We start from the raw sequence: 12,927 nt of genomic DNA, 5'->3' as shown, positions 1-12,927 counted from the left end.
CCTTTTCAATCTTTTTATTGCTTAATTCAGAGTAACTTTCACAGATGTTGTCTGTTTCCCTGGTATATGGCAGTTGGTATTGGTTCTTGCCTGGGTTTTGGTGTTTTATAGAGTGTGGTTGTAGCTTGGCTATATGGCAGCAATTGCTGAAACTTCTTGTGTAATATAGGGAGACAAAGAATCCTCCAAAGGCATAAGGGGGGCATATAACAGCTAAACAGCACCAGCGACAAAAAAAACAAGAGAAAGAAAAAAGTATGAGTAAGACCTTTAATGTCCTCTCTTCTGCTTCATGCTTTCAAAGCTGCCTGAGAGATTTCAAGATGCCAGTGTTGGTTGTTATGCTATACGTCAGGCTTTAATTTAATTTTTGGCCTCTTTTGTTTTTAAACTTTCCTTCTCTCCTTCTCTACTCTCCTGTCCTGCCCTTTCCCATATTAAAAAACAGAACAGAAAACAAACAAATAACAAACATTCAGGGCTCAGTATCTGTGCACATGTGTGGCAGAAGAACCCACCAGTGGTGAGGGTGGGGGGTGTCCACTCGCTCAGGCTCCCCCTCTAGTCACCAGAATGGAGGTGGGCAAATAGTGGGCATGCCAATGACCAGATACCAAAAAAGAAAAGACAATCAGAACAAAGCAAAACTAACAAAGTGTATTGTCCACCTTTGCCCCAAGGTTCCTGCAAAGTTTTTCCGTGGTGTTTCTTCTCCCCCCGCTTGGTCTCACCCAAGATGTCGGCTCCGGCCCTCTGAGTCTGGCCAGGCAGATTCAACAGTACGTGATTTTTTACTTTAGCTCCAATTTCCACAAGCTATAAGCCTTTAAAAATATTTCTATCTCTGTGGTTCCAAGTTTTGGAGTTCTGCCCTGGATCTGCTTTGCCTGATATTCTGTGATATTGCTGATGGCGAACTTCACTGTACCTCTGCCCTATCTGCCATCAAGCCCCGCCTCAAGTGATTTTACCTTGATGCACCACTGCTGCCCATCTCCAAGTGAGGGTGTGTCAGTCAGTCCCCGCGTCAGCCACTGTATGCCCCTTCAGGCAGGAAGCTGCTTCTGCCCAGGTTTCTCCCTCTCTGCATTCAGCCCAAACCTCACCTCCAGACCCCCAGCTAGGCCTTCACAAGTCTTCCCTTCACAGCACATCCTACCAGGTCACCTGCAAATCTTCTGTGGCCCCTGTGGCCTTGAGCAGGGGTGCTTCATGAAAGGAGTACGCAGTGCCTTACTTCAGAAGACACTGTTCTAGGCATTGAGGGTTCCCCTCCTTCTGGCAGCCTCTCCTATCCATGGGTCTCAGCAGACTGTCCAAGACCATCCATCCCCAGCCCAGCTGCCAGGTGTGGCCCTCTGTGCCCCTGCCTCATCAGTTATCAGCGAGGTGCTGACCCCTAGCTGGCTCCACCCCTGGCTCAGCTCTTTCTGTGCTGTTATCCCAATCTGCTCCCCGTTGCTCCTTAGGAGGAGGAGTGCTGGAGTGGCTGCAATGGCCACCGACCCATGGGGCCACCAAGGGGGCTGATGACCCCTGCTTGTAAGGGCTCAGTTCCCACTGGGGGAGTGCAAGCCGCCCACCAGCGTGGAGGCCCCTTCTTAACAGTCTGGCCCTCAACATGAAGACATGAAAGTGACTCCAGCAATTGGAGGCAATTTGCCTGCCTTTGATGGCTGTGTCAGTGTGGCACCCGCCAGCCAGGGCTTGGGAAATAGTTGTGCTTCCTGCATTCTTCCCTGATTACCCTGCGCCCAGGCTGGGCCCATTGTGCCTTTGTATGGAGCCAGCGTGCCTGCAAAAGGGCTAACACGGTCCTGGGAGAATGTTTCTAAGGAAGGCCTTGGGGAGAGTGTCACCCCAGGGTCATGGGGGCTGGGCTTGTCCCCAAGGTTCCAACAGAAGGACTGGGGTATTTTCGGGGGACTTGGGTCTTTCATTTAGCCTGCAGGGTGACCTAGCCAGGGAGGGGACAGACCTAGGGTCACAAAGAAAGGAAGCCACAGGGGTCAGGATTTCACCTGGGTCAGCTAGCATCAAAGCGTTTTCTGGTCCAGAAGTGTACCTCATCTGCCATCCACACATAACAGACAAGGCCATGTTTGGGTATGAGAGGTGTCTCCTGCATGGGCCACACAGTGACCCCACCTAGGTGGTACTGTGGAGGCTCCTGGTAAGGCCAGCCCTGCTGGCAGGGAAGAGCATTCAAGACATAGGGAACAGTGTGTGTGAGGCCCTGTTTCGTTTCTTTGTGGCTGGAGCCTGGAGTGTTAGGGTGGAGTGTGAACAGGAGGTAGGGCCTCAGTACCAAGTAAGGGGAGACTGTCCTGTGAGTGGAACAGAACTGTGGACAGGACCAACAGGTTTTGGACCAATCCCTCTGGTACCTGGACCCAGGACCAGGGAGGAGGAGGCTAGCTTGGAGGTGAGCGAAACATGGAGGCCCACCTGTGCTAGCTAGCACAGTCAGGTTGAGGAAGAGGTCAGGTGCCTTGAGAGTCACAGAGGGATTCCTCCTCCCTCCTTCCTCTGAATTCCAGCAAGTTCCACCAGATCACAGTGGAAGAATGTAGTGCCTTCACTGGGCTCAGGGCTCACCCTGTGAGTAGACTGTCAGTGAGGAGGCAGAGGTCGTGTTACTGGTCACCGTACTCCTGACCACCGGTGGCCTTGTGACAGCCTTCCAGTCCTTTTTTCTGCATCCCAGAGTTACAGGGGAATGCTCCCAAACATTGTGATTCCTACCATTTAAAAATATTATAACAAGCTTTTCTTTGGGTAACTTTAGACTCTTCTCATTCATCATTTTCAGTCACCTCAGAATATTTTGCTACAGCAAATGGATGTCAGACTTGTCTTGATACCTCTTTGATTGGAGGGCCCCTTTTTTAGCTATTGCAAATCAGGCCAGCTCACTCAGTGAGTCAGCACACCAAGTTTAACATCATTTCTCTTGGTAATCCCAAGCTCTGCCTCAGAGTGGCTACATGTAACCTGGCCAACCTCTGTAACTCGGCTTGGCCTCAGGTTCTTCCACACCATGTTGTGAGGATTCAGTGAGAAATTTGTGCACAAATGTTTGGACATCGAGGTTCCTGGCTGTGCCTATCTGCAGAACTTGTCCCTCCTACCAGCAGTGTTAGGGTCACAAGCAGGAGCCCGTCCTATCTGCCTCTGTGTCCCAGGCTGACAAGGGTCAGGGGCTATGGGCAGAATGATTAGGCAGATGAGCAGTTAGCCATCAGCTCTGTTGGATCTGAACCTAAGTTCACACACAACTCCAGGCAGACCTCCTGGGTTCCCAGCACTTTGACCATCCTCACCTTCATCCTGGCCAGGCACCCGTGATGAAGTCCATGAGCTCATGTGGGGCCTGCACCCTGGAACAGGACCACATACTCCCATTTATCCCTGAATAGACAGAAGATCATCCCCACTAGGTGGCCATGCAGCGAGCATGGTCAGCCTCACATCTTAGGGTCCATCCTTGGATACATTGTACGAGCTGGCTCTCCTGCCTATCTACTTGTTGTCTGTCCCAAAGTCGAACACTAAATTCCTTGACATGCTATCTGGCATGACCTGCCCACTGTCTCCTGTGTCTATTGAGTAACAGCCCCAGGGCCAAAACCCAACCCAACTCACTGCCATCAAGTCGGTTCTGACCCTGTATTAAATGTCCGAGACAGGAAATCTTTACAGGAGCAGAAAGCCTCAGCTTGCCTCATGCAGAGCCACTGAGGGGTTTGAACTGCTGAACTTGTGATGAGCAATTCAGTGCTTATTCTACAGAGCCACCAGGGCTCCTTAGGCACAGGGCAAGTTGGGAGACACACAGGAGTCAGGCAGGTTGTTAGTGAGGTTGGCCAGACACATACATCTCTTCCTGCCATCGCCACTGTGGGCTAAAAAAAAAAAAAAAATGGCCACAAAGGAAACAGTCACCTCCTGGTGGCATTTGCCAGGAGTCTGAGCAGCCCCACAGCCTATGGATGGGCGTCCTAGGGCGTGGGTCCCAGGCAGCCTTATATGGGGGGAGGGGGAACAGTGCAGTGACCATGTCTTTGCCAGGCCAGATAGGTTTTCTGGTTCTGCCTGGCTGGGGCAATGCAAGGTATGCATTGTGTGTAATGAGAGCCATCGCTGCTGAGATAGGCTGCTGATTGGGCCACGCCTGTCTCCCCAGCCCCGCAGAGACGCCAAGGAGCCCCTGTCACTTCAGCCATCAGACCTCCTGGCACCAGAGGTAGACGGGCCACTGTGCCGTTTGTCAGATTCCGGTGCCAGCCCCTTCTCTGTTGCAGAGGGAAGGCTGCGATCTGATTCAGGGATGCAGATACCTGCAGGCTGGTGGCTGCTCCAGGGCTTGGCTGTGAGCCATTCCCATGCCCTACTCCCTCCCCCCTTGCTGCCCCCGCCCAGCTCGGTGTGGAGACTACAGATTAGGTGCAGCATTGGGACTCGTTGCCTAGGCAGGGAAGCCCTGGTCAAATCCTTTATGTTCCAGGTACTACTCCTTTCTCAAGCACCACCACGGGCAGCCTCATCTGCTGCTGCTTCCAGAAGTCCACCCGCTCCTGGGTCCTCAGTCACTAAAATCAGCTGTGTCCCAGGTCTTACCTGGGGTAATTGAGGTTGTATGCACTTGTACTGAATAGCCAGTCAGGGAAACCGAGGCCTCTGTGAGACCATCTCCTCATCACTTTTTCAAGCATCTAGATGCTTCACAGCCTGTAGTACTCTCCAGAAGCCCACTGCCATCAAGTTGGTTCAGACTCATAGCAACCCTACAGGACAGACTAGATGTGTCCTCTAGCCTTTCCAAGGCTGTCTTTGTGAAGCGGACTGCCACATCTTTTCTTTTGCAGTGACTAGTGGGTTTGAACTGGTGACCTTTCAGTTAGCAGCTACTTGCTTCACTGCTATACCACCAAAGCTGCTGGCAGGAGCAGAGGGTGGCATTTACCATGAAAACTTGACCTGCCTCACTCACTGTAGTACCATGGTTCTCATTCTCCACTGTGATAGAATTCCTCAGCCACATGCATAATAAAATGGCTGCTTACCACGTTTTCACTCTCCCTACCGGCAAGTCATCCCTAGTCAAACTATCACCTACCTCCACTAATCTCAACCCCTCCCTCCTCTTCGAACAGTATAAAAATCTTTCCGCCGGCAACACCTCTCTCTTTCCTTCCGACCTCCAATAAAGCCTTACATGTGGGTGTTTGTGTTCCGGCTCATTCCATCTCTCACACTTATGGTGCCGAAACCCGGGAGGGACATTGCCGGGACCTGCGACAATCCCCAGCTCTCGGGTTGATCCGCTTCCCGGCTGTCCCTCCTGAAACTTCCGATCAAACACCCACCCAGGGGCCCTCATCTATTGCCATTGCTGACTTTTACAACCACACACCTGTCAATAATCTCAGGGTGAGTGTTTGGGCATGCCTCCCTCTCTCAGGTCCTCTGTGCTGTCAAGTCTAAGTCCTTGCGTTAGGCCAGACGGATTCTTCTCGGCCCATGGCCCAGGATTGCTGCTATCCGGGGATGCCCCGTCAGCTCAATTCCTTTCTCTCAGGGGTTTGAAAGAGACACGAGGACGCTCCTCTGTTTGCCTTTCTCCTCGGAGGCTTCCTGATCCTCACGCTAACTCTCAGGCCCCCAATTATCATGGGAACCTCACCATTTAAATTGCCTCACTCCTTACCCTTGGGTTGTCGCCTGTGCAATCTTAAGGCGCTAGGGCTACAACTTGATACCAAGCCATGATGCTTACTCTTTCTGTAATGAAGAAAATGGTTCCTAATGGCCTGAGAATGGCACCTTCAATTTCAACATCCTTCATGACCTTGATAACTTCTGTCAGTGCAGCGGCAAATGGCCTGAGGTCCCCTATGTCCAGTTTTTTCTCTCTATTCTTATCCTTCTATCTGACTTGCTCCCCTTCTCACATCCTTCTAGCCCTTGAGAAACCCACTCCCCACCCAAGACCCAAGCTCCCTCCCAGACGCTTTCTCTTTTGACCCATCAGACCAAGTCCATCTCCCACCTGCACTCCTCTCTCCATACAACCCTTCCTCCTCTTCTGCCCCGCCCACCTCTTCTTCCCGCTCTCCTTCTCAGCCATCTGGCTTCACCTACTCCTCAGCATGCACCTTCCCTCTCCACCACATACTCAGTCCTGAGACCACTTTCATTGAACCCAATACCCTCCACTGCCTACACACCTGATGCTATTACACGAGGTAGCTGGGGCAGAGACCATTGCCCATGTCCATGTTCCCTTTTCCCTATCTGACCTCTCACAAATTGAAAAAAGGCTAGAACATATCTCCTTGGATCCAGACACCTACATCAAAAGAATTCAAATACCTCACTCAACCCTATTACCTCACCTGACATGACCTCTACATCACTCTCAGTTCTGCTATGAGCAACGAAAAGCCAGTGGGAGCTCAGGCAATTCCCCCAAGAAGATCCCTCTTGGGATTATCAACCAGGCCACACCAACTATGGACTTAGAGATCATATGATTCTTTGCCTTGCGAAGGCTTAAAGAGAACTGCTCATAAAGCAGTCAACTACAACAAGGTTAGAGATATCACCCAAAATTCAGACGAAAATCTAGCACAATTTCTATCACGTGTAACAGTGGCCTTACAAAAATACACCAAACTAGATCCAACATCCCCAGTAGGCATAACAGTTATTAACACTCATTTTATCTGTGTTGGCCCCGGACATAGACAAGGTGAAATACCTGTTACTGGCCAATGCTCTACAGGGTTCCAGACCAAAGAAGGGGTAGAATACCCTCTGGGGCACTGCCCGGGCCCTGCTTCAACTGTAACCAAGAGGGTCATTGGGCAAAAAACTGCCCTAGCCCTCGTTCTCCCCCTGGCCCATTCATGCCTTGCTTGCAAACAGGAGGGACACTGGAGGGTTGATTGCACCTTTCTCCAAAGAGGGAAGGGATCAATAGCTCCCCAGTCCCACCAAGCGAAGGGGTTTGCTCTACCAAAGCTTCTAAGACTGGCCTCAGAGGACTGAAGGTGCCCGGGATTGCCGGCCCCCATGGAAATAACTCACAGCGAACCCAGGGTAATGGTCCAGGTTTCAGGTAAGCCAGTCTCTTCTTTTAGACACCGGGGCCAGTCTGTATGAGAATACTCAGGGCGGACACACCCTACCCCGACATTAATAGTTGGGGTTGATGGAGTCCCTACCCAGCCCGTCATCACAGAACCTCTAGCACGCTCACTTCATGATACCCCATTCACACGTGTCCTTCTAGTTCTACCCAAGTGCCCTACAGCAATCCTAGGACGAGACATTCTAGCCAAGTTCAAATCCGCCCTCATATATATACCCTATTAAAACTGCCACGCCTGCCTCACCGGCTGGCTTGTTCTTGCTGTATGCTGCATCAGATTGTAAGCACTGGCTAAAGACCTCTCTAACCTCAATCTCTCACCCAGTACCCTCCTTCAAAATGTGGGTGACCTACTTCTGTTAGGTCTCCACACCACCTCCAACATCTACTCTCCCACAAATCAGTCTCAAACCTCTCCCCTTTATGCCTTCAATTATTCCATATGGTTTTCATTGAAAATCCCAACTTTAAATTAGAATCTTGCCACCCCCCCCCACCCCACCCCACCCTCAACCCTGCCTTCCTCCTCCCTATAACCATGAGGGATCTCTCTCACTCATGTACGGAAGCTCTAAATCATCTCCCTCCTCTACCCCGCATCTCCTCCACCCTACTGCCCCACCCAGATCATATATGGTTCATCAATGGCAGTTCCATCACCTCACCTACAGGCCAACACCAGGCCGGCTATGCCACTGTATCTTCAGATAGGGTAATTGAATCCATGTCTCTTCCCTTTAACACAACCTCCCAAAAGGCTCCCCTATAAACAACGGTCCCCTAATTTTACAACTACTTCAAACAGCAAAACTCCCAACACAAGCAGGAGTCATACACTGTAGGAGTCATCAATCCACCAATGACCCCATCTCACAGGGAAACAATAAGGCCAACCACAAAGCAAAATGAGTGGCCATGCTCTCCCACCTCCATCCACACAAATGCTTGCTGTTCCCCCTATAACACCCCTCTATAACCCCCTTGAAACACAAGAATGGCTTTAACAGGGAGCCACACTCACTGGGGACTGGCTTCTTCTCAAGGGACTATACATTCTCCCCAGGTCACAGGCCACACACATCCTCATGAATATACGCAATATCCTTCACATAGGGCATGCATGAACCCTTACTCCACCTCCTACGACCCATATTTTACTGTCCCCCAATGCCCTCACTATTCCAACAAATAACTCAAACATGCCCCACTTGCTCAGTCACATCCCTACAGGGAGCATTGCACCCCAAATCATTTCCTACCCATCAGGCCTGTGGCTGTCTACCAGGAGAAAACTGGCAAATTGACTTCACGCACACGCACTTCACGCACACGCCCCCTCACAAAAAACACAAGTACCTCTCCTAACCATGGTAGATACCTTGTCAGGATGGATCAAGGCCTTTCCTACCACCTCAGAGGGTGCCACAGCAGTCACACATGCTCTTTTAACTGAAATGATTCCGCCCTTCGGTCTCCCACACTCTCTACAATCAGACAGTGGTCCTGCCTCCATCTCCCAGATCACCCAACTTACTGCCCAAACCCTCAACATTACCTGGAAACTCCACATCCCATACAGACCTCAGTCATCTGGCAAGGTGGAAAAGGGCAAATGGTCTTATAAAAACACAATTACCCAAGCTTTTATTAGAGTTACACATGCCATGGACAGAATTACTTCCCATAGCACTAATAAGATTAAGGTCAGCATTCCGAAAACCCACCTTCTTAAGCCCATTTGAACTAATGTATGGAAGACCATTTCTCCTAGGAAACCTCCCAACAACATCACCCCCACTTGCTGACTATATCCCAACCCTAAGTATGGTCCGTCATTTGTTGTGAACCCCGCAGACCAATTTCTACCCAAACCCCACCCAACGGAACAACACTTCCAGGTCCAACCTGGCAATCAGGTGTACCTGAAAACCCTCAACCCAAGCCCTTTGCAATCAAAATGGGAAGGACCCCTCAAGGTCTTACCACCCCCACAGCATCCAGATTAGCTGGCAGAGTTTTCTGGTTCCAAATGTCATGCATAAAACTGGCACACACAGTTTCACCCACTCCCAAATCGGATATTAAACCAGACATCCTCCTCTACCTCTTTCACAGGATTGACCAAGCTCAAACCCACCCACATCCCAGAGGAATAAATGCATGACTCTTGCCTAGTCAACCGATTTTCCTGCTTCCTCGACCAGGTAGACCAGGACCTCCAGTGGTTCTTTCCAAAGGCTAACACTCCTGAACTTTTCTGGTTCTCCAGGGCACACTCTGATTTCTCACCAGATGAAAGCTCTCTGCTGACAGTCTTTCTCCTCTGCTGGCTAGCCCTACCATAGACACACCTCCAGGTTAACTTGCCAGCCAGCCTTCCTTGCCCCCTTTGGGGCACTATCGTCCTTGCAGTAGGCTTCTTCGCTCTCTCACCCCGAGTGGCCTCACCATTCTCGAATAATCTTTGCCTTATTCTTTCTCCTCATAGTGGGACTTATCATCATCCCAGTATGCTCTCCATACTCTTTCTCTCAATCTTGATGATCAGAGCATGCCTTAGCCAAAATGGAAAAACATACTCAACCCCTCATACAGCCACGGATTGCTCCAGTGTCCTGACCTTTATGCACTCTGCTTGCTATCTGGGACAAACATCTGTCATCAAGCAGTTTTGAGGAATCAGAGTATGGTACCTATCCAAACTCTCTAACTGCATGGCTTCCCAATCCACAGCTTGCAAAAGGTGTGCAACAAGCCTGTCTGCTGGACATATCAAACCCAAATAGGGATGTCAGACGGGGGTGGGGTGCAGCGAGGAAAAAGATCAGTGTAGAAGCCGCAAAGAACCTCACACAATGGCTGGACCCAGGATATAATGGTTTACGAACATGGCTAGAGCCTGACAGCATCATCACATACTAATCACTGATATCGGAACCATATTCAATAAAACCTCATGCTGGGTTTATTTCCCTATAGGGACCTGGGTACTTAGCCATTCCTGCCAATCCAGTCCCTAAATCATATCCTAATACAACCACCATACAGTACACAGGACCTCTCCTCTCGGAGATTGGCCTCAGTAATTCCACCAACCTCACCTGCATTCATGACCACATCACTAACCTTTCCTCCCTCTCCCTTCCAAACTCCTGGTGCACTGATATAACAAAGGTAAGCAACCCAACATGTGGGCCAAAAGGAATTTTTTTCTTATATGGAAAAGATTTTCAAATGCCTACCCACACAACACCTGTGTGGGGTCACATATTTAATACCTGCGATCTGAATCTTAACCCCATCTGATTAGGAACATCCATACATCTGTTACAAAAAATTATGAGAGACCTTGAACAGGGACATGGAGAGGGTAGCTGACACCCTCCTTGCCTTACAAAATCAAGTTAACTCACTAGCTGAAGTAGTACTCCCAAACCCACGCAGTTTAGATCTCCTCACAGCTGAGAAAGGAATATGCCAGACCCTAGGTGAGGAATGCTATAATTTTGTCAATGGGTCTGACATAGTCCTCAGCAAGGTAAAAGAATTAAAGGGCAGAATTTTCACTACGCAATTAGAAAGAACAAACTATGGTTGGACCCTAATGTCTTCCTGGTGGCCTTGGCTCCTCCCCTTCCTAGGACCATTAACTATAATCATCTTGATACTGTTTTTTGACCCCTGACAGTTTCGCGGTCTTCAAAATTTTCTTCAGGAATGCCTGAGGGCCTTCACAAGGGGGTGAATTCCTCATGGCCAGATATCAACCATCGTCAAGCAACGGAACCAGCCAGCCAGATACATAGTTCCCTCCTCTTCACCCCCTTCCAGCAGAAAGCCGCTCCAGAAGAAATGATCTCTGCCCCTGTACCCATAACAACAAAAGGCTGGAATGATAGAATCCTTCAGCCACATACATAATAAAATGGCTGCTTACCATGTTTTCGCTTTCCCTACAGGAACTTCTCTTCCTACTGGAACTTCCTCTCTCCCTACGGCACAGCATCCCTAGTCAACCTATCACCTACCTCCACTAATCTCAACCCCTTCCCTCCTCTTCGACCAGTATAAAAATCCTTCCCTCGGCACTACCTCTCTCTTTCCTTCCGACCTCCAATAAAGCCTTACACATGGGTGTTTGTGTTCTGGCTCATTCGATCTCACACACTAGAGACCCTGCACAGCCTCAGCTGGGTCATCTTATAGGTGTTGCAGATATGTGGCAGAACACAACTCAGGCCTCTGTAGAGCATGCCCTCTGCCTATGCAGCCCCTCTGTAGCCCCTCTGTGCACATCAGGAGTGGGTCCTCTCCTGGGGGCTGCGCCAGTGTTCAGTGGGAAGGGAGGAGCAGTGTGTTCAGGATGTGGATGAGATGAAAGAACCCAGTAATGGGTGCTATGAAGACTATTTTCAGGAGCCAAGGGAGAGGGAAGAGCCTGGGCAAACAGCTGTCACTCTCTGGTCTCCTGCTGGTGTTCCTTTGTATGACCCTAAATGGAAGCCAGAGAGTCTGTGGACATTAACTCCTGAGCCCTAGAAGGGTTGTTAACTGCCAACGAGTTGGTTCCAACTCATAGCAACCCTGTATAGGGCTACCGAGGAGCAGCTGGTGGGTTTGAACTCTGCGATTTTAATCGACCTTGTGGTTCAGTGCGTTATCCCACAGTGCCACACCAGGACTCCCATAGAAAAGTAGAGAGGAGCAAACACAGGGAGCCTCGAATGCCAAGCTCCAGGGCTTAGAACCTGGCTCAAGTGTACACTCAGAACAGGGGGCCCATGAACAGATCTCTGGGGACAGATCCCTAGAAGGGCCTGACTATAGGACTGGTGAGCTGGCAGGGAACAGCAAGACCAAGGTAGGGAGCCAGGAGGGTGGGTGGGACAGTAGCAGGGACTATCATGTGGAGGCTGGGCAGGGACCACAGTAGGCTAAGATCCTAGCACAGGGTGAGGCAGGGTGAGGGCTTCCATTGTGTGGAGTTGGCACTGTGATTGTGCACCAGGCAGGGGCTGTGGGCCCCAGATGTGGCCAAGTGACAGGCTTTTTCTCTCTGTCCCCTGCAGGTGGCCTCAGCCCCGAGTCCAAGAAGATCATGATGCCAGTCCTCAAGAAGCGGGGCCGGGCTGGCCGAGGGGAGGCGACCAAGGAAGAAGAGGGCGCGGAGCGGCCGGAGCCCTCACAACCAGTTACACTCAGACTGACATTTAAGCGCTATGTCTTCGACACCCACAAGCGCATGGTCCAGTCCCCCTGACCACTGAACCTGCTCCTAGGTCACAGTGCCAATGTCCACCACAAGTGCCTCCCGACCCCGGGTCTCTCCCCTTCCCTGTGGTAAGAATGGACTCCAGCCCTGTGTACCCTCCAGGCTTCCAGACCAGCCAGTACCTGGCTTCAGCTGGCGCTCAGGAAGCTGTCTGCCCGGGGCCACCTACAGCCCATACCCACCCTACCCCCAGGCAGCCGGTCACTTGGCAGCTGCAAATAAATGTCTTGAGGCCCCTTGTTCTACTTGTCTCTCTGTATGTGCTGTGACTAGGAGTGCTGAGCATCATACCAAGGCAGGGTGGAGGGAGGGACCTAGTGGGCTGAGGGGTTCCTAAGGAAGCCAAGGCCAGAGAGCAGGCCGAATCATTCATGAGGGAGAAGGCAAGAACAGGAAAAACACTGCCAGGAAGGGCCTCATGTAGGCCTGAGAAAGACACCCACAAGAGTTTAGGGAGTAGCAGTCCTCACCACTGGACCAATAAACAACATTCTTATCA

At 50.7% G+C, this 12,927-nt stretch overlaps 1 protein-coding gene across 1 annotated transcript in view; it reads left to right on the top strand.

Annotated features, from left to right (window-relative positions):
* EEFSEC (eukaryotic elongation factor, selenocysteine-tRNA-specific) overlaps positions 1-12,416 on the top strand; it is a 411,137-nt gene extending 398,721 nt beyond the window's left edge. The window contains exon 7 of the mRNA XM_006870488.1: positions 12,226-12,416. Within this exon, the coding sequence (XP_006870550.1) occupies positions 12,226-12,416 (191 nt within the window). The remainder of the gene's footprint in view (positions 1-12,225) is intronic.
* The last annotated feature ends 511 nt before the right edge of the window (positions 12,417-12,927 follow it).

Source organism: Chrysochloris asiatica, unplaced genomic scaffold (genome assembly GCF_000296735.1).
Source record: "Chrysochloris asiatica unplaced genomic scaffold, ChrAsi1.0 scaffold00142, whole genome shotgun sequence".
In the NCBI taxonomy this organism is placed as follows: Eukaryota; Metazoa; Chordata; class Mammalia; order Afrosoricida; family Chrysochloridae; genus Chrysochloris; species Chrysochloris asiatica.
The sequence above is the reverse complement of the archived record's forward strand: the minus strand, read 5'-3'. Positions and strand labels throughout refer to the sequence as shown.